This window comes from Thamnophis sirtalis, unplaced genomic scaffold (genome assembly GCF_051295495.1).
Source record: "Thamnophis sirtalis isolate CommonGarterSnake01/CBP01778 unplaced genomic scaffold, rThaSir2_p1.2 scaffold_3, whole genome shotgun sequence".
Lineage (NCBI taxonomy): Eukaryota > Metazoa > Chordata > Lepidosauria > Squamata > Natricidae > Thamnophis > Thamnophis sirtalis.
The window spans coordinates 30,013,265-30,033,898 of record NW_028261383.1 but is presented as its reverse complement, the minus strand read 5'-3'; the positions used below and the strand labels follow the sequence as shown (position 1 = coordinate 30,033,898).

General features: G+C 40.7%; 1 protein-coding gene across 1 annotated transcript; it reads left to right on the top strand.

Moving 5' to 3' along the window:
• Nucleotides 1-7,876: 7,876 nt before the first annotated feature.
• LOC148047786 (vomeronasal type-2 receptor 26-like) lies at nucleotides 7,877-17,293 on the top strand. The gene is made up of 3 exons (XM_087708159.1): nucleotides 7,877-7,918; nucleotides 15,843-15,969; nucleotides 16,383-17,293. The coding sequence occupies exons 1-3, from the start codon at nucleotides 7,892-7,894 to the stop codon at nucleotides 17,291-17,293; spliced, it is 1,065 nt and encodes a 354-aa protein (XP_087564285.1). The 5' UTR covers nucleotides 7,877-7,891.
• The last annotated feature ends 3,341 nt before the right edge of the window (nucleotides 17,294-20,634 follow it).

Below are 20,634 nucleotides of genomic sequence, written 5' to 3'. Positions count from 1 at the left end.
GTGGGTTTTTTTGGCCTCCCTAACTGGGAACTTTACTACTAAGTGGCAGCAGTTACTTGGCTAAAAGACTGGATTAATTTAAATAATAGTAGGATATTAGTAATAGAAAGTCAATCAGCACCAACTGGGTTGGCACGCCTTTCTCTGGGAGCGGAAAAACAAGAGCCATTCATATTTTCAGAGGCATTTAGTAAGAGATTCACTCTTGTACAATTGGGAAAAAAATAGGAAAAACCACTACATGAAAATTACAATTTGGTTATCAACAATGGAGGCGATGATTTACCCAAACGTATTAGATCTAAACATGACAGTGAGCTACAAATAATTATTGAATGAGGAAAGAGAACTAAAATCAAAGCAGGAGTTAAAAAACCATGGAATAGAGATAGGATGGTGGCCAAACCTTCAAATTAAAACAAGATATAAAAAAGACATGGACCAGCATGGCATTTATGGAAAACAATTGGAATTGGATAAGATATTGCAAGGGACAAGGGGAAAAATGATTACCAAAGCATAAAATTACTCCCTAAGACAGCAATGACGAACCTTTTTTGGCTCATGTGCCATAAGGGGAGAACACGGGGGGGGGGGGCATGCGCAGGTGTGCCACACCCATAATGCAACATGTGACCTCCCAGTGTGCATGCATGCATGAGAGGCACTCCCCCCCATTTTTTGCATGCTTTTTTCACCCTCCCAGGCTCCAGAGGCTATATAACAGCCTGGGGAGGGCGAAAGCAGCCTCCCCGCCCCCCTAGAGGCCCTTTGGAGGCTTCAGGAGAGCCTCTTGAAGGCCCCTAAAACCTCCCAGGGGCTTAAACCGAACCTACAAGCAAACCGGAAGTCCGTTCCCGAACTTCCGGTTTGCCCATCGGGCCGTTTTTTGTGCTCTGGAGGCATCAGGGAAGCTCTGGAAGCCTTCAGAGGGCCTCCAGGGGGAGCAGGGATGGTCTTTTTGCCCTTCCCAGGCTCGTATAAAGCCTCTGGAGCCTGGGGAGAGTGAAAAAAGGCTGAGGTCAGCTGGCCAGCACGCGCATGCAAATGGCTCCGCATGCCACCTGTGATACACGTGTCATAGGTTCACCATCCTGGTCCTAAGATATAAAATGGAAAAAGAAACAGTGAAGGAGACGATAATAAGTTGGGCTAGAAATTTTGGATATAGCATTGAATTAGATCATTCAGATAAATTATGGGAGAAAAATTATAAATTGACAATGTCAGCAGCCTATAAGGAAAATTTATATAAAATGTTCTAATGTTAGCATTTACCTCCAGTGAGATTGGCCAAAATGTTTCCCAATCGCTCACCTGAATGTTGGAGATGTGGCTATAAACAAGGAACTTTCTACCATATTTGGATAGGTTGACCATGGAACTGAAGGATAGAGAAGCATCGGAGTATTATAAAATGTGGAATAGATGGTAATGGTTGGATGATAGACGCAACAAGAATTAAGTATTTTCTACAGCAAATATAACAATATATATATACCTATATATGCCTATTTCCCTAGCTCAGCTGATAAAGGAGGAGAACCTTGTGGCTTAGTGGTTAACACAATTGCTTAATATGTAATACAGCACAGGTTCAAATCCCAGTAAGGGTATGGCTAGCTGATAAGAGCTAAATAGCTTAGGCAAACGTCTTAGCCATTAAGCCACAGGTCTCCCCCTTATCAGCTGAAGCCTGGGAAGAAGGTATATATTTAGAGTCACAACCCCTGGTAAGCCCCAATTATGGGAGGAAGCTAACTGCTTCCATCATCTGTCAATTGGCTCGTCACAAGAGTCCATCACGACAGAAACCCAATATTTTTACTGTTGCCTTTGTTATATTTGTGGGTTTTTTTTTGCCTAAGATAGCAATAGCAATAGCAATAGCAGTAGACTTATATACCGCTTCATAGGCCTTTCAGGCCTCTCTAAGCGGTTTACAGAGAGTCAGCATATTGCCCCCAACAATCTGGGTCCTCATTTTACCCACCTCGGAAGGATGGAAGGCTGAGTCAACCCTGAGCCGGTGAGATTTGAACCGCTGACCTGCTGATCTAGCAGTAGCCTGCAGTGCTGCTTTTAACCACTGCACCACCTTGGCTCAATACAGCACAGGTTCGAATCCCAGTAAGGGTATGGCTAGCTGATGAGAGCTAAATAGCTTGAAATAGATCTATACTAGTCTCCCTTTATTTATTTATCAGCACAAATTTTATAAAAACCACAAATATAACAAAGGCAACAGTAAAAATATTGGGTTTCTGTCGTGATGGACTCTTCTGACGAGCCGATTGACAGATGATGGAAGCAGTTAGCTTCCTCCCATAATTGGGGCTTACCAGGGGTTGTGACTCTAAATATATATCTTCTTCCCTGGCTTCAGCTGATAAGGAGGAGACCTGTGGCTTAATGGCTAAGACATTTGCCTAAGATGCAATACAGCACAGGTTCGAATCCCAGTAAGGGTATGGCTAGCTGATGAGAGCTAAATAGCTTGAAATAGATCTATACTAGTCTCCCTTTATTTATTTATCAGCACAAATACAACACACACACCCACGGGTCATACAAAGTTTTTCTCCCTCACGCACAGTAGTAACTCCCTCATATGCATCACCCATCAACAACAGATTTGACAAACATTTATGAATGCTTATTAAAAACATCAAAATATGTGGTCCACCAGTTCCTCAAGGACTATATGAGACTCCTTTAGGCAGGACTGTGCAAATTTGAATGTAATCTTGCTCATTTTGATGTGCCAGATTTCATTTGGTCTTTATGACTAAAATCAGTGGGCTCTTTGGCAAGAGAACTGTGCTTCTCCTTAGAGAGCTCTGAGGCCAGACGGTGGTGCCTGCCTCAGAGAACTACAGAAGATCTTCATCATGATATGTGAAATGCTGCTGATGCTGCTTCTCCTGGTGTCCCATTTTCCCTGTGGCACAATGATGACCAAATGCCCATTGAGTGTGCTGAAAGAAGAAGAATACAGATTTAATTACTACAAGCCAGGTGACTTCCTGATTAGTGCAATCATATCTACAGCGAGCACTGTATTTGAACCATACATTTTCTTTGAGCCTCCAACCCACAGATTTAAAAGGTAATTCCTGATACCTAGATAAGACTAGTGATTCATTATATCCTTTCTTCTTCTTGTTGTTGTTTTTAATATGGATGGTTTCCATTTCCTGGTACCAGGTCTCTTTCTCATCTTTATTTCTTTTAAGGAAAAGACTTAAATTGAGGATGTGGGTGATTCTTCACAAAATAACTCTCTGTGGTACCAGGGAAAATTACGAATGGATTGCCTTTTAGCTGCAAATTGTTCCATGTTATTTTCCCATGCACTTCAATGTTCTCCTTGATGATGCACCTATCTTTTTATCACTCCTGCCATCTCTCCATCATCATCATCATCTCTCTCTTTCTCTTTTTCTCTCTCTCTCTTGTCTGTCTCTGTCTGTCTGTCTGTCCTATCATCATCTCTTCTATCTATCTATCTATCTATCTATCTATCTATCTATCTATCTATCTATCTATCTATCTATCTATCTATCTATCTATCTATCTATCATCTATTGTCTGTCTCTGTCTGTGTATCATTATCTCTATTAAATCTCTCTCTCTCTCTGTTTGTCTGTCTGTCTATCATCATCATCTCTATTATCTCTCTCTCTATATCTATCTACCTATCTACCTATCTACCTATCTACCTATCTACCTATCTACCTATCTACCTACCTATCTACCTATCTACCTATCTACCTATCTACCTATCTACCTATCTACCTATCTACCTATCTACCTATCTACCTACCTACCTACCTACCTACCTACCTACCTACCTACCTATCACCTCTCTCTCTCTCTGTCTCTCTGTCTGTCTGTCTGTCTGTCTCTCTCTCTCTCTCTCTCTGTTTGTCTCTGTCTCTATCATTTCTATCTCTACCACTATCTACTGAATCTCTATCTCTCTATCTCTCAATCTGTCTCTGTCTCTCATTTGCTGGCTTTCAGCTTTCTTTCATAAGGTGGCTTGTGGGCAATATAAGATGGCTTGTGAGCAATTTGGTCTTTCAAGAGGAGGCTGGCATTTTGCTTTGTGTGGTAGCATCACCATCTTCCTGCTTACTTTTTGTTTAAATTAATAAAATCCTTAAAAAATAAAATAAAGAAGCCAAGGACCATGGCAGGAAAAACACAGCCTTGGGCGTATTTTATTTAAAAACACAGAAAACACCATCTATCTCATTTAAAAGGGAAATAAATGTGGTAGAGGCCATTTCAGCTATTTTAAAAATAATCCTTTTCTGGTAAGTGGTTGTTACTGAGTTAATATATGTCTTGATACAGAAATTGCTGCTGATTTGATGAGGTGAAAATCATACCTTATTTCACGTATTTGATTCTATGACTGAAGCAGCATAAATTAACAAGAAAATTAAAATTTACAATCCTGTCGTATGAAACAATAAATTAATTAATTGTTATATACAATTAATTCTTATATACAATGAGAAAAATTATTTAAAACATTAATATTAATAGTATGCAACTATAGGATCATTGCAAGCTATGATGATTAATATCTGTTGTGGCTAATATATAACAAAACCTTTATATGCTATATTTTTTAATTTTGACATATGTCATTAGCCATCTGTTTTGGAATATTATGGAAATAGATTATTCTATGCCATATGCTGTCTGAAAAGATAATAACAATAAAAGTAAATTGTTTTATGGCAAAGGGATATTAAGTTTAATATTAAGGATTTAATGACTAACAATGGAAAGGGGCAACAGAATTAGAGAATTAGAATCCTTTTTTAATTTAAAGTTTTTTTATTTTTATACATCTCATTGCATGAATGGTTTGATTCCTGGGTGTCATATACTTCAATACCAATAAACATAACAGTATTATTCCTACTAGTTACATTTTAATTACATTTACTTTAATTACATTTTTATTAATTTCATTTTTAGTTTTACTAACACATAATTTCTACTACCATTCTTCAATTCTAAACCTCCTCATGGTTCTACCATAGACTGTATAATCTTAACATCTGTTTTTGCTATTTTCCACCTCTTCTTTCTACCTCTATTTTATCCCCTCCCCCCTTTTCCTCTTCCCCTATCATTCTAATATTCAAGATGTGCTCCTTCCTTTTTTCATTATTCAATATTTCAATATGCACTTCTAGCATTAATCATGATCTTTCAAGAATTTATGAAATTACTTAAATCTAGCTTTTCACTGTTAATCACATTTTTATAGATATTTATACAAATTCTGTTTATCTATTAGAGAGAATTAGAATTTATTGGCCAAGTGTGATTGGACACACAAGGAATTTGTCTTTGGTGCATATGCTCTCAGTGCACATAAAAACAAGATACATTCTTCAAGAATCATAAGGTACAACACTTACTGATAGTCATAGGATACAAATAAGCAATTAGGAAACAATCAATATCAATGTAAATCATTAAGAATACAAGCAACAAATTTACAGTCTTGCAGTCATAAGTGAGAGGAGATGGGTGATAGGAATAATGAGAAGACTAATAGTAATAGTAATTCAGCCTTAGTGAATAGTTTGACAGTGATGAGGAAATTATTTGTTTAGCAGAGTGATGCCATTCAGGAAAAAAAAAACTGTTCTTATGTCTAGTTGTCTTGGTGTTAAGTGCTCTATAACTTTGACTTTGTCATGGCTAGCAAATTCTTGTTTTCTTCTGAGCATTGCATGCTGAGAGACAATTTTTACAAACACTACAGGTTACTGTGGAAGGACAATATGAAACAAATAAATTTAAATTAAAAGATGTAAAAGTCATTAGAACAGGCTGGTACTTACCAGAAAAAGACCATAGAGATATCCATAACAATTAGAAATCAAAGAAATCCTAGAATATATTCTCAAGAAAAAGGCAAGGAACTTTATTTTCATATGAATATGGTTTTCTAATGTGAATTTTAAATAAAACCATCCAGTTGCTCAGACATTTTATTTATTTATAAATAAATTATTTATTTATTTATTTATATTCTATGATTAGAATAATATAGGTTTTGCTGCAGGAATGCCCCTATGATTCATTTAGAGAAAATAAAATTTAGGATCAGGTCTAGATCCTCTGATTGGGGTCGCTTTGACCCTGAAGAAAGCATGGAAAAGAAGGCCCCACTTGTGTCAATGGGGTGTCAGTGGGGCTGATCTTCTAATATCAAGACCCAAGGAAAATCCATCACTGTAAATGAATGATACAGATACTCTGAGCTTTCTGAGTTGGTGCACAAAGAACATTTGTTGTTGTGTTTTTTGACAACTTTTTTGATGTTAGGTATCCATTTAAGTCTTGAGATATTGTAGATCTTAGAAACTTGAAGGTCTCTACTGAGTTGTCTGGAGGTGGTAGTATAGGAGGGTTTCTCCAAAAATCTACATAATTTCTACATTTTTGAGTGTGTTCAGACCAAGATTGTTCCAGCCATACCACAGGAGTGAAAGTATGGAAAAGAAGACCCTCTGTGTCAGTGGGGTGTCAATGGGGCTGATCTTCTAATATCAAGACCCAAGGAAAAGTCCATCACAGTAAATGAAAGATACAGATATCTGACTTTTTTTTTCATTGAACAATGAATTTCTGACAATATTTCCTACACTGCATACAGGTAGTGAGCTTCTGATGTGATCCTATCCTACTTTCACCTCCAAAAGGCTAACCAGATTATACATAAGAGGGTAATGCATTCCAACATTGGTTTCAGATTGTAGATTTCTGAACTTTCCACAGTAGATTCATAAGACTGCAATAGCACTAGCAATAACAATAGCACTTATACTTATATACTGCTTTACAGCCCTCTCTAAGCAGTTTACAGAGTCAGCATATTTGCTCCCAACAATTTGGGTCCTCAATTTACTGACCACAGAAGGATGGAAGGCTGAGTCATCCTTGATCCTGGTGAGATTTGAACAAATTGAAGGCAGCTGGCAGTCAGCAGAAGTAGCCTGCAGTACTGCACTCTAACCATTGTGCCACTATGGCTCAAAAAATGATTACTTATACATGTTTTTAAACAAAGAGCTTCAGAAATGTGATCTGATTTTTTAAAATGACTTGAACATGAAAAACTCAAAATCAAAATGCAATCTCTTCACTTGAAGTATACCCAGTATGATCTTGTGGCACATCCCACCCTTCTTCTTTGCTCTTCGTGAGATCAACCAGTATCCAAAGCTGTTACCAAACATCACCCTGGGCTACAGTCAGGTCTCCAAAAGATGCCCTAATTATTTTATGAGCCTTGAGACAAAGTTCAAAAGAAATCCAAACATTTATTAGGAGTAACATTTTGGGGATACCTGCCGTGGAGTCAGATCTGATTTCTATTTAATGGTGATGAGAGGGTAATGCATTCCATAACTAATTTCAGATTGTTCAATTGTCCAGTTTCCAGATTAGACTCATAAAACAACAATCCAACTGATTAGTTATAAAAATAATAAAAGAACAGCTTCGGGAAATATGAAGTGATTTGATGAATTGAAGATGAAAACCCCACATTGAGATGAAAACCAACTGAAGTCTCTTATCTTGCAGTATACAGAGTATGAGCTTCTGGCACGTCCTGCCCTTCTTCTTTGCCATTCATGAGGTCAACCAGAATCCAAAGCTGTTACCAAACATCACCCTGGGCTACAGCATCTATGAGAACTTTTTCAATGGAAGGTTAACATATGAGGTCATGTTGGATTTGCTTTCTACGGGGCAGGAGAATGTCCCAAACTACAGTTGTGGAAAGCAAAATAATTTGTTGCCTTTGCTTGAGGGGACAGAGTCTGATGTCTTTGGTCAAATTTCTACCATGCTGAGCATCTACAAAATCCCACAGGTATGAATGAATACTGAAGCTAATCTCACTCTGCAAATAGCCCCCCAAAGCAATAGCAATAGTACTTAGACTTATGTACCGCTTTACAGCCCTTTTACAGCCCTCCCTAAGTGGTTTACAGAGTCAGCATATTTGCCCCCAACAATCTGGGTCTTCATTTTACTGACCTCAAAAGGATGGAAGGCTGAATCAACCTTGAGCCTGATGAGATTTGAACTGCCAAACAGCAGGCAGTCAGCAGGCAGCAGAAGCAGCCTGCATTACGGCATTCTAACCACCACGCCACCACGGCTCAAAAGGTCAAATAATAAATAAAATTAGTGAGCCAATGAAGTTTAAAGAAGCCCTGAAATAGTATCAGGCATTAAAATAATTCTTTTTTCATTCTGATAGGCTTTTTGCAGTTGAACAAACCTTCATTCATAGTTGAACTGAAATGCTCTAAACCAAGCGTCCCAAACCTTTTGGACCTCGGGGACCACCAAATTCATAATTTTAAATCCCATGGACCACTAATAGGATCTGCCTTGACTGGCCGGGTGGGTGTAGCTAGGTGGTCATGTGATTGGGTGGGTGTGGCCAACTTGATGTCACTCACATTGAGGGGCACCTTGCCGGCCTCTATTCACCTCTCTCAGCCACTCCTCACCTGCCCGCCCAGGCTCCTTAGGGCCCCAACAGGAAGCAGTTGTTGGAGCTAAGCAGCCACCATGAGAAAGAGTTGGCAAAACAGCTCGCTCAGTTCAAATTGGATATGACCGAGAAGGAGGACCAGCAGAAGCACCTCACTGAGGACTACAAGCATAGGCTTTCCAAGCAGAGGGAAGACCTGTGGGAGTGCAAGGCCAGGTAATGGTGCCTGGAGGCTCAGTGGACTGAGATGGAGATAGAATAACAGTTGGAAGAGACCTTGGAGGTCTTCTAGTCCAACCCCTTGCCTAGGCAGGAAACCCTATACATTTCAGACAAATGTATAGGGTTTCATCCAACATCTTCTTTAAAATGTCCAGGGTTGGAGCATTCACAACTTCTGGAGGCAAGTTGTTCCACTGATTAATTGTTCTAACTGTCAGGAGATTTTTTCCTCAGTTCTAAGTTGCTTCTTTCCTTGATTAGTTTCCACCCATTGCTTCTTGTTCTACCCTCAGTTGCTCTGGAGAATAGCTTGACTCCCTCTTCTTTGTGGCAGCCCCTGAGATATTGGAGCACTGCTATCATGTCTTCCCTAGTCCTTCTTCTCATTAAACTAGACATACCCAGTTCCTGCAACCATTCTCCTAATCATCTTTGTTATTTTTCTCTGCAGTCTTTCTAGAGTCTCCACATCTTTTTTACATCATGGTGACCAAAACTGAATGCAGCATTCCAAATGTGGCCTTACCAAGGCATTGTAAAATGATATTGACGCTTCTCATGATCTTGATTCTATCCCTAAATACAGGAAAGTGATACCAGACATTGAGATGACATTTCATGGTGCAAACTCAAGAACAGAGGGAAGGAAGTTCTCCTCCACAGAGCCTTGATATGTAAGCACTTACTTTTGTCCTTAAAAACAAAACAATCCACCACCTTTTTTCTATTTCATTTTAGATCAACTATGGGGTCATCAGCCACATTCCTGAGCAGAAACATCATTTCCCTTTTTTCTACCGGGTGACTCCAAAGCAAGAACCTCCTCACTTGGCAATTGTCCAGCTGCTCCTACATTTCCAATGGACATGGATCGGCCTTGCTGCTCCGGACAATGAAAGTGGGGAAAAGTTCAGAAGAACGTTTATGCCAGTAGCCAGAAGAAAGGGGGTCTGTGTTGCCTTCTCAGAAAGCTTACCCGTGGTTATTAAAGTGGGGAAGAATAAGGACATCCTTCAATATTTTAGCGACCCTAAAGTGAAAAGTCTTGTTTGTCACTTGAACTTTCAGGCCACAATAATACTAGCAGTACTAATACGAGAAATTGAAAGGGATAAAATCCTCTTTGGGGAAAAAGTATGGATTGCCACAGCTTTGTCCGATATAAGTGTGAGATTTTTTAACCGCCTGCTTAATCTCCAGCGTGACTATCTTTTATTGTCATTCACAACTCAGACAAAGAAAATGACACACTATTATGATTTTAATTCACATTATTCTGCTACAGGGAACTTTGGGGAGGCATCATTTCAATGTTCCTATTCAATCCCCTTGTTGTCAAAGAAAGCTTGGACTACATGCCTGGAAAAAGAGAGCTGGGAAACCCCGCCACAGGATCTGGTTGAAAGAATCCTGTCCGAGGATGGCTCCAGTATGTCCACAATAATCCAGGTTGTGGCATGGGTCCTCCATACTGCCATTTCCTCCCAATTGAGAAAAAGCAGGATGCATGTTGGGGGCCATCAGACACCTCAGATAATACAGCCATGGCAGGTAAGACTTCTATTAGAAAATTCCACTAATGGTTTTATTTCAATTTTTAAATGTTATGTTAGATGCATAGAATATAGAATTAGAGAATTGGAAGGCACCTTGAAGGTCTTCTAGTCCAACACCCTGCTCAGATAGGAAACCCTGCACCTCTTTAGACAAATGGATATCCAACATCTTCTTAAAAACCTCCAGTGTTGAAGCATTCACAGCTTCTGGAGGCAAGTTGTTCCATTGGTTAATTGTTCTAACTGTCAGGAAAATTCTCCTTAGTTCTAGGTTGCTTCTCACCTTGATTAGTTTCCACCCATTGTTTCTTGTCCTACCCTCAGGTTAGTGGTGGGTTTCTGCTGGTTCACACCTGCTCGGGAGAACTGGATGGTGAAATGTACTGATCCGGTGAGAGGATGTTCGACCGGTGGACTCGGAAGTAACTTCTGGTCCTGTCGCTCACTTGCTTATCCCCGCTCACCTCTGCCCATCCAGAAGCAGCTCCATCGCTCACTCCCCCGCCCATCTGCACTATCCTAGCCCAATTCGGTGACAAGTCCTATACCTGGGAGTGGAGTTGGTGAATGGAGAAGCATGGAGAGGTCCAGCGGCACAATGCACCAGACAGCAGCGGCAAGCTCAGGAATTTTCTCCTGGATTCCCCTCTGTCCTGCCTTCTCAGATCTCCCAAAGTTCTTTCCCCAGAGTGTGATAGCTTTTTCCTGGATTCCCCTCTGTCTTGCCACCTCTGATCTCCCAAAGTTGTTTCCCCAGTGTGCGATAGATTTCTACGGGATTCCCCTCTGTCCTGCCTTTTCAGATCTCCCAAAGTTCTTTCCCCAACATGTGATAGCCTTTTCCTGGATTCCCCTCTGTCTTGCCGCCTCTGATCTCCCAAAGTTCTTTCCCCAATGTGTGATAGCTTTCTACTGGATTCCCCTCTCTCGTGCCTCCTCTGATCTCCCAAAGTTCTTTCCCCAGTGTGCGATAGCTTTCTACGGGATTCCCCTCTGTCCTGCCTTTTCAGATCTCCCAAAGTTCTTTCCCCAACACGTGATAGCCGTTTCCTGGATTCCCCTCTGTCTTGCCACCTCTGATCTCCCAAAGTTGTTTCCCCAGTGTGCGATAGCTTTCTACGGGATTCCCCTCTGTCCTGCCTTTTCAGATCTCCCAAAGTTCTTTCCCCAGCGTGTGAGAGCTTTCTACTGGATTCCCCTCTGTCCTGCCTTCTCCAATCTCCCTAATTTTGGCCCTTAATCCTCCAGTTGTCTATTTTTGGAATGTTTTCCCCTCCCCCCCCTTCATAGAAGTCCCCCAAAAATTTGCCACATAGCTTGGGGGATCGTGGTCATGTGACTGAGTGTGCATGAGTGATGTCAAGTTGTCCATACCCACCTGGTCACATGACTGCCAAGCCACGCCCACAAAATAGGCCACACCCACAAAATAGGTTTTTAAAAAAATAGAAACCCACCACTGTCTCAGGTGCTTTGAAGCATTGCTTGACTTCCTCTTCTTTATAGCAGCCGCTGAGATATTGGAAGACTGCTCTCATGTCTCCCCTATTCCTTCTTTTCATTGAACTAGACACACCTAACTCCTGCAAACGTGCTTCATATGTTTTAGCCTCCAGTCCCCTAATCATCTTTGTTGCTGGGATAGATGGGGATGGGGGGGGGGGGGTAATTCCAATAACAACAGTCAGTTTCTAATACTTTTTTCTGACCAGATGTGGAGGCTTAGAGATAAAGAGACAGATTCTGTTAGAGAATCTTCTAGACCAAGGCGTGTCAAGCTTGAATTCATGAGGGCCACATCATGGTTGTGTTTGATCTTTGGAGGGGTTGGGTGGGCGTGCCCAAGGTGCGCATGGCCAACTCAACATCACTCATGTCAGGAGTGCCTGGGTGGCTTACAAACAGTGAAAAGGTAAATAGAAAAACAATTAAAAATTTAAAAACTATTTTGAAAAACAAGAAACAAGGAGACGGACAGCACTGGGATGAGATCTTCTTATCCCAATAACAGCCTCCAGTGCTGAGCGCCCCACATCTAGGATACAAGCCAATTAGAAAAGCAGAGTTTTGATAAAGTCCAAAAGAATGGGAGTTCAAACACAAGAGGTGGGGAAACAACCCTGGAATGATAGTGAGATTATTGGAGTTAAAACATGTTTCTGACCTGAGATTAAAAATGTCATAAAACGAGTGAGGCTGTGAGTTCAATCCTAGGTAGAGGCAAATATTTCTCTCTCTGGGCATGATGAGAATATATCTGCTGAATATAACTCCGCATTGGCGACAGGAATGGCATCTGGCCAGTAAACACTCAGCTCCATTCAGTTGCCCAGATTCCATCCTGCAAGGGATTATGGGGTCATTAAAGGAAGATGATTAAAAATCTCATAAAACAGAGCAGCCGAAAATAATCATCAGAAAAAGTTTATGCATATGTGTTTATGTATAAGAGAGAAAGAGACAGAAAGAATGGGAGAGGGAGTTGGAGACAGAAAGAAAGGGAGATTTAGAGAAGGAGGGAAGAAGGAAGTGAGAAAAAGAATAATATTCCTCTTGCAGACAGACAGAGGCTCTGAGATGAATATCCCACTTCTGGCTTAGGGCTCAAAAGAGAATGTATACATGGCACGTGTGATTCTCCATGTCTTTTCAGCTGCATCCTTTTCTAAGAAACTTCCAGGATTGCAATCTTTCTGTGGATGATGTTTATTTGGATGAGGCTGGAATTCCTGTTGCTGACTTTGATATTATGGACTGGGCAGTGTTTCCTAACAAGTCTTCTGCTGGGGTGAAGATAGGGAATATTGAAAAACAAGTCGTCTCTTCAGATCTCAAGATCTCTATTGACGAGAGTGTCATAATATGGCCAACAACCTTTAATCAGGTAACCAATTCTGCCTTTTTGTGGGTGTTTTTATTCATCCATTCCTGGGTATCCACCTGCTTTTGTATCAGTCTTCTCATTTTGATGGAGGCTCGTTGCTAATGAAAAAACTGGTTGAATGAGATGCTACTATTTCTGTTAGATGTCTCCTGTATTGTTAACTGTGGAAATGCCAGCATTGTTCTAAGTTAGGATGGAAAGCATGTTGGCTAGTCCAGTGATGCTTGTTCCCTGAAAGGAAGCTAAGCAACCATGCAAAACCCTTCAACCAGGGATCGCTAACCTTTTTGCTGTTGGGTGCCACAAATGTGTTCATGTGTGAGCACACGTATGTGCTGGTACCCATAATACAAAGCACCTCCCCACATGCACATGCATACACACATTTCAATTAATGAATTCATTTCATTTAATGAATTTATAGGCCGCCCAATCCTGAAGGACTCCGGGCAGCTTACAACAATACATTTAAAAATAAAAAAGTTAAAAACACAGAAACATAGATTAAAAAAGCCACAACATACACCCAGTCTAATTGGGGCTGGACCTCAGCCATGAGTTCAACAGCCCGGGGCCTGCCGGAATAGCCAGGTCTTAATAGCCTTTTGGAAAGCCATGAGAGTGGGTAGGGCCAGTTTTTTGCCCTTCCTATCAATGATGGTTGCAGGCAGTATGCTCTGTTACGGTCATACCAATGCCTGCCCGGAGCACCAGGTACCCTTCCAGTATGGTGCGCTGGAGGACCTTCCCGCCCGCCCGAGCTCCTTACCTGTATTTGAGCTCTTTGGGGCTTCCGCACATTCACACACAGCGCACGGTGCCTGTGTGATACTCCGCCGAGCAGGTGAAGCATCATGCAGGCATCGCAAGAGGCAAGGATGCATGCATGGACTGCGCAAATTCATGTCGTGAACATCAAGCCCCATTGCAACTGTATCAGAACCCACCACTGCTCCCCAGGCTACAGAGGCTTTCCTGGGAGCCTGGGGAGAGAAAAAACAGTCTCCGCCCCGCCAGCCAGTGGTGGGTTCTTACCTGTTTGGATTAGTTTGGCCGCACTGGTAGTAGCTTGGTGGTCTGGGTCACTGGAACCGACAGCGACCAAGGCCTGTCATAACCCCAAATCAGTTATCCGCCATCTTGCTTTTTGCTTCTGTCCATGTGTAGAGCAATTTTAGTTGTAGTTTACTTTAGCATGGGTCCACCCCTGAGCAAACTGATAGTAGTCTCTGCCAGAAACCACCACTGCTGCCGGCCCTCCAGAAGACAAAAAATCAGGTGGTCGGCACACGCATACGCACTGGAACTGACAGCTCAAATGCTGACAGATATGGTTCCGCATGTCATCTGTGGCCCACGTGCCATAGGTTCACTGTCACTGCCTTAGACCATCAGGGACTTATCTCAGGGCATGTAACTCAGTACAGTCCTTGGTGCTCTATCATCATTGTTGCTTACATATATTCTATTACCCAGCCTGATAACATTATCAGTGCAATGATGATAGTATCATGTGCCTAATGATAGCATAGATGATGTTACCTAGTTCGATAGTGAAATGTCTGCTAGGAAACAACCATATCAGAGTACACCAAGGACTCCACAGTTCAACCCTGAACTACACCTATTTATTCTACTGGATCTTATTCGGTGCTTGTTCAAATTATCATTTCAGAATAGAGCTGGAAAGTACCTTGGAGATCTTCCAGTCCAATCCCCTGCTCAAAAGGGAGACCCTATACCATTTCAGAAAAGTAGCTGTCAGTCTCTTCTTAAAAACCTCTAGTGATGAAGTACCCATTTCTGAAGGCAGTTTGGTGCTCTGGTTAATTCTTCTCTCTGTTAGGAAGTTTCTCCTTAATTCTAGCTTGCTTCTCTCCTCGATTGGTTTCAATCCATTTTTTCTTGTCCTGCCTTCTGGTGCTTTGGAAAATAAGTTAACCACCTCTTCTTTGTGGCAGCCTCTCAAATACAGGAATACCTGATTCATGTCATTTATAAAGATATTGGAAAGTACAGGGCCTAAGGAACCTTGTGATACCCCACTGCTTACTTTCTTCCATGTAGATGAAGTTATATATAGAGGTAGTACTCACTGAGTACAGTTTGTGAGCCCGCTACAAATCCATCTGGTGATCATGCTGTCTAGCTCACATTTTTTTAGTTTACAAGAAGTAAGTTTCAGTCTAGTTTGTTAGTTTGTTTATTTAGTTTGTCACTCACATACAAGATAACAAGTATAAGAATAAACATGAATAAGAACACAGGAAATGGGTACAAATAAATGGGGACAGTAGGACTGAAATCTAAGTATGCTATGTCCATAGCATTTCGGTAGTCTACAAACAGAGGCTAAAAATGTTTGGACAGGAGAGCCATTAGGCTTTGCTGAATATTGAGAGGACTCTGGGATCATATGCTACAGAAATCACCCAAATATTTAACTGACTTATCTTTAAGCATCTTTGGCAACCTCACTGGTGCAAAGTGCAATGCAATCCATTCTTTCATCCATGTTAATACCATGGTAAAAGTAATTTTGGAGTTCATGGATCCATCTTTGTATTGACTTCCACTTTTAAAACAAATTCCCTAATCCATTTGTTTCCATAATTTTCTTTCTGTTTAGAAAGCCCCTTTTTCTAGGTGTACCAATAGTTGCCTCCCAGGATACACCAAGCTCACAAGAGAAGGAGAACCAGTGTGCTGCTATGACTGCTTTCAATGCATGGAAGGAACAATCTCCATGCAGGAAGGTAGGTGGCTCAAGGACAAAAAAGATGCATCATCCTTTTATTCAGAGTAACCAAGATTTAATCTCATATGCCAGTATACTGCATCCATACCCAGGAAAGAAATAAAAGAAAGACACAGCAGTGTTTAGTGTTCAATAAAAATAGGATTTTACCTCAGTGGATATTTTCAGAAACTGTTGAAACGGTAAAAGGACATGGAGATGGAACAACTAAACAATTGTATGATAAAACAGATGCAAAAATCAAAGAAATAATTGTGATATCAAAATGAGAGCAGCTTTGGAAAAACAAAATCCAGAAAATCCACACCAAGTTATAATATAAGGGAAAATATTTTACAGACAGTATATCATAGGTGGTATTCAGCCAGTTCTCACTGAATCACGAGATAAACAGCAATTCATGTTTTCCAGATGCAGCATATTGTGAAAAGTGTCCAGATGGTCAGCATTCCAACGAGAAGCGAGATCAGTGTGTCCCCAAAGTAATAAGTTTCCTGTCCTACAAAGAAATGTTAGGTCTCATCCTGGCTATCACAGCCATATTTTTGTCTCTAAACACTGCCTTAGTTCTCGGAATCTTCATTATATACCGAGAAACTCCCATAGTCAAAGCCAACAACCGGGATCTCACCTACATTCTCCTGGTCTCTCTCCTGCTTTCCTTTTTGACATCTCTTCTATTCATTGGTAAGCCCAAGGAAGTGACTTGCCTTCTTCAGCAAATAACCTTCAGTGTGGTTTTCTCAGTTGCTGTCTCTTCCTTGTTGGCCAAGACAATTATGGTGGTGGTGGCATTTTTGGCTACAAAGCCAGGCAGCAGGATGAGGAAATGGTTGGGGAAAGGTCTGGCCAACTCCATTGTCTTGTCCTGTTCTGGAGTTCAGGTGAGCATCTGCCTTACATGGTTGGGAATTTCTCCCCCATTTCCATATTCTGACCTGCATTCTCAACCAAGAGAGATCCTCCTGCAATGTAATGAAGGCTCAACCATCATGTTCTACACTGCCCTTGGTTACATGGGCTTTCTGGCTGCCACCTGCTTCTTGGTGGCTTTCCTGGCCCGCAAGCTTCCAGGGACTTTCAATGAAGCCAAGTGGATCACCTTCAGCATGCTGGTCTTCTGCAGTGTTTGGATCTCCTTTGTCCCCACCTATCTGAGCACCAAAGGGAAATATATGGTGGCTGTGCAGATCTTCTCCATCCTGGCCTCCAGTCTGGGCTTACTGGGATGTATTTTTGTCCCTAAGTGTTACATCCTTATTCTGAGACCTGACATGAACACTAAGGAGCATCTAATTATGAAAAACAATGAGGGCTCTTAATTTTCAAAGTAGTTACCCACATTATTGTTAAGATGAAATAGGATAGTTGGAAGTAAAATCTTTGTTATATGTTCTAAAAATTCTTTCTTTTCCAAGAAGTCGCAATTATGATTAATATAATAAGGAATACTAAGGTACAGTATGTAAGATATCATGTTACATACACACACACACACACACACACACACACACACACACACAAACACACACTAAAACCCACTAAAAGAGAGCATTATAGAAGCACATTTGCTTTATTTAATGTCTAGAAGATATGGCAATCATTTGCTAATCTTAATGAAGTTTTGATGTGGTTTTTTTTTCACACTCTGCCTGGGCAATGATTTATTTTATGCCACCACTTTCTTTCTGTAGATCAACTGGGCCAATTTAATTGTTTATTTTAAAAAAATGTGCTAGATTAGAGGAGGTTATTGATGTTTGTTCCACCAATGTAAGACCTTGTTGCTTCCTTTTATAATAGGAGGAACCTATCTAAAGGTAATTACCCTGAGTATTACACTGAGTAACTATCAACTGCTCATGAATATCAAATGGATTCTGCAACTAAATCCTACTAAAACAGGATTGTTCCTGAGAATTATTCTGAAAAAGAGAATGAGGTTGAAAGTGACTTTTTATTTTGTGTGTGTGTGTGTGATTGTGTGTGTGTGTGAATGTCCCAGCATAACTTGGAACACCTCAAGCAATTTCAATCAAACTTGATACACAGATGACTTACTCTCTAAAAAACAAGTACTGTGGGGGGTAAGGCACCCCTAACACCCTTTGGGGTGTATGTTCTGTTATAATACAGCCTGTTGTGCCTTCAAATGGCTTCTACTGTACTACTGTATTGCTGTAAAATGGATCCTACTGTACAGAGCAGTGGAGTTGCCATGGTAACAGCTTCACAGTACTCCACAAGGGGGCTCCCTCTAGTAGGGGGGGGGGGAAATCCAACATTAGAAATTATGTTTGGTGGAGACATTTCCCCCCTATAAATAAATACTTGGGCAATTCCAGGTTATCAGCTAGTTATATATAAACTGTCCACACTGGGCATGTAGATTTAGGACATGTGGCAAGTATAGATCTCTATAGATCTATAGATCTCTTAAAAACATGAAAATCCTTGGAAGATCTCCAAACATGCTTAATATCCAGGAGCAGCTTGAGGGCAATCTCTTCTGGCCATATCATATCTTTTTGTTAGAATGGAGCAAGAATCTGTGAATGATAAACCCATCTTAGTAGCTGGCTTCATCCATTCCACTAAGCCATCCTGAGATTTGGTTACTTTCCACTCAAAAGATTTTATGAAAGCAGAAACAATTTTTTGGGGAATTTGCATGATTTGCGGATCATTTTGCACAAACTTAAAACAAACTATGGTTTTTGAATCCAGCCTCTAATTAATTTCCATCCATAGAAATAAAATAGGTCATCCAGTATTTTTTTCATGTTTAGAATATCTAAAAGTACTTCAAGTTGCCTCTCAGGACACCACAAACTCAATAGAGAGGGAACAACAGTTTGCTGTTATGACTATTCTCTATTTATGGAAGGAACAATCTCTACCCAGGAAGGTAAATGGCTCAGGACCAAAGAAATAGCTTTCAGGGTTCCAAGTAACAGCCCAACTCAGTCTTTTGAGTTGGAGATGTTCATGGGCATTCCTGAATTTGGGAATCAGACCTTAGTGTCAGCATTCCAAATAGCATGCAATAGTAAATCAGAGTCCAAGGCAAAGTATTGCTCAAAGTTGCAATTTATTAAGAGAGCCATGTTGGCACACCTGAGAAAACCAGAATCCGAAAGCTTCATGGTATTCCCCACCAAGTTGAAAGTTCAAGATCTTGTCCCCACACCCACAAGTCCATCGCATGGTCCAATCTTTCCCTGCCATGTTGGCAGTTTCACCCATCCAGTTCAGGCCAGGTGCAGAGATGCAAAGACAAAGGTTGACCTTGACTTTCTAGAAAGAATTTTGTTATGGCTACATAGCATCTAACTCCGTACAATCCCCCCTCCCATTTTCCCACAATAGAAAATGCATAGTAGAATAATAGAAAGTGTGGCAGGCCAAAGATCCCAAAGAAAAGATGGCTGCTGGCCTGAACTTTGTAGTGATCGTTGAAGCAGAGAAGAAAAAGGACTAAATCATTTCCAGCAGGAAACTGGTATTATTTTCTATCAATAAAGAATTTTTGGCTGATTAAAAGGCTACTTCTGCTGACTGCCAGCTGACTGCAATTTGGCAGTTTGAATCCCATTAGGCTCAAGATTGACTCAGACTTCCATCCTTCCGAGGGTGGTAAAATGAGGACCCAGATTGTTGAATGCAATATGCTGACTGTGTCAACTGCTTAGATAGGGCTGTAAAAGCACTGTGAAGCTTTAAGTGCTTAAGTGCTTAGTAAGTCTAAGTACTAGAGCTATTTAGTTTAAACATTAAAGTCCTTTGAAGAACCTCAACATTGTTACCGTCTAGGAGCAACTTGAAGACCTCTGCTCATATAAAATCTTCTTAGAAAAAAAGCCAAAGATCCTTGAAGGATAAACCCATCTCATTCGCGCAGTTCATCCATTCCATTAAGCCATGATGAGATTTGGTTATTTTCCATTCAAAAGATTCTCTGAAAGCAGGCAGTGGCGTTTGTGGTCTTGTATGATACAGTACATGAATTACACACATTAAAGTATGGTTTAAACCAGTTTGTGATTTTCAGCAATTTCCTTTTATAGAAATAACTAGTTGATAACCAGGCATTGCCTGGGTATTTATTTATAAGAGGAAAATGCCTGGATCAAGCGTAATTTCTAATGTTGGATTTTCCCCCTTACCAGAGGGAGCCCCCTTGTGGAGTATTGTGAAGCTGTTACCATGACAACGTCTCTTATCCCCACAGTACTTTTTCCCAGAGAGTAAGTCATCTATGTAACAAGTTTAGTTACAATTGCTTAAGGCGTTCCAGAGTTATGCTGGAACACATACACACACAAACACATAGACCAGAATACAACAAGACCAGTATACCTATACCCATGAAAAACTACGAGAAATATGTTTGTGTGTGTGTGTGTGTGTGTGTGTGACCGAATACAACAAGACCAGCATATATATATACACGTACACGTGTACACACACACACACACACATGTTTTTTTTTATTTGTGCTGATAAATAAAAAAAGGGAGACTAGTATAGATCTATTTCAAGCTATTTAGCTCTCATCAGCTAGCCACACCCTTACTGGGATTTGAACCTGGGCTAGCTGATGAGAGCTAAATAGCTTGAAATAGATCTATACTAGTCTCCCTTTATTTATTTATCAGCACAA

Coding starts and splice junctions, on each gene's coding strand:
- LOC148047786 (XM_087708159.1), top strand. CDS start 7,892: ATGCTGAGCATCTACAAAATCCCACAG. Junction 7,919..15,842: donor GCATCTACAAAATCCCACAG/GTATGAATGAAT, acceptor CTTTCTGTTTAG/AAAGCCCCTTTTTCTAGGTG. Junction 15,970..16,382: donor AACAATCTCCATGCAGGAAG/GTAGGTGGCTCA, acceptor CATGTTTTCCAG/ATGCAGCATATTGTGAAAAG.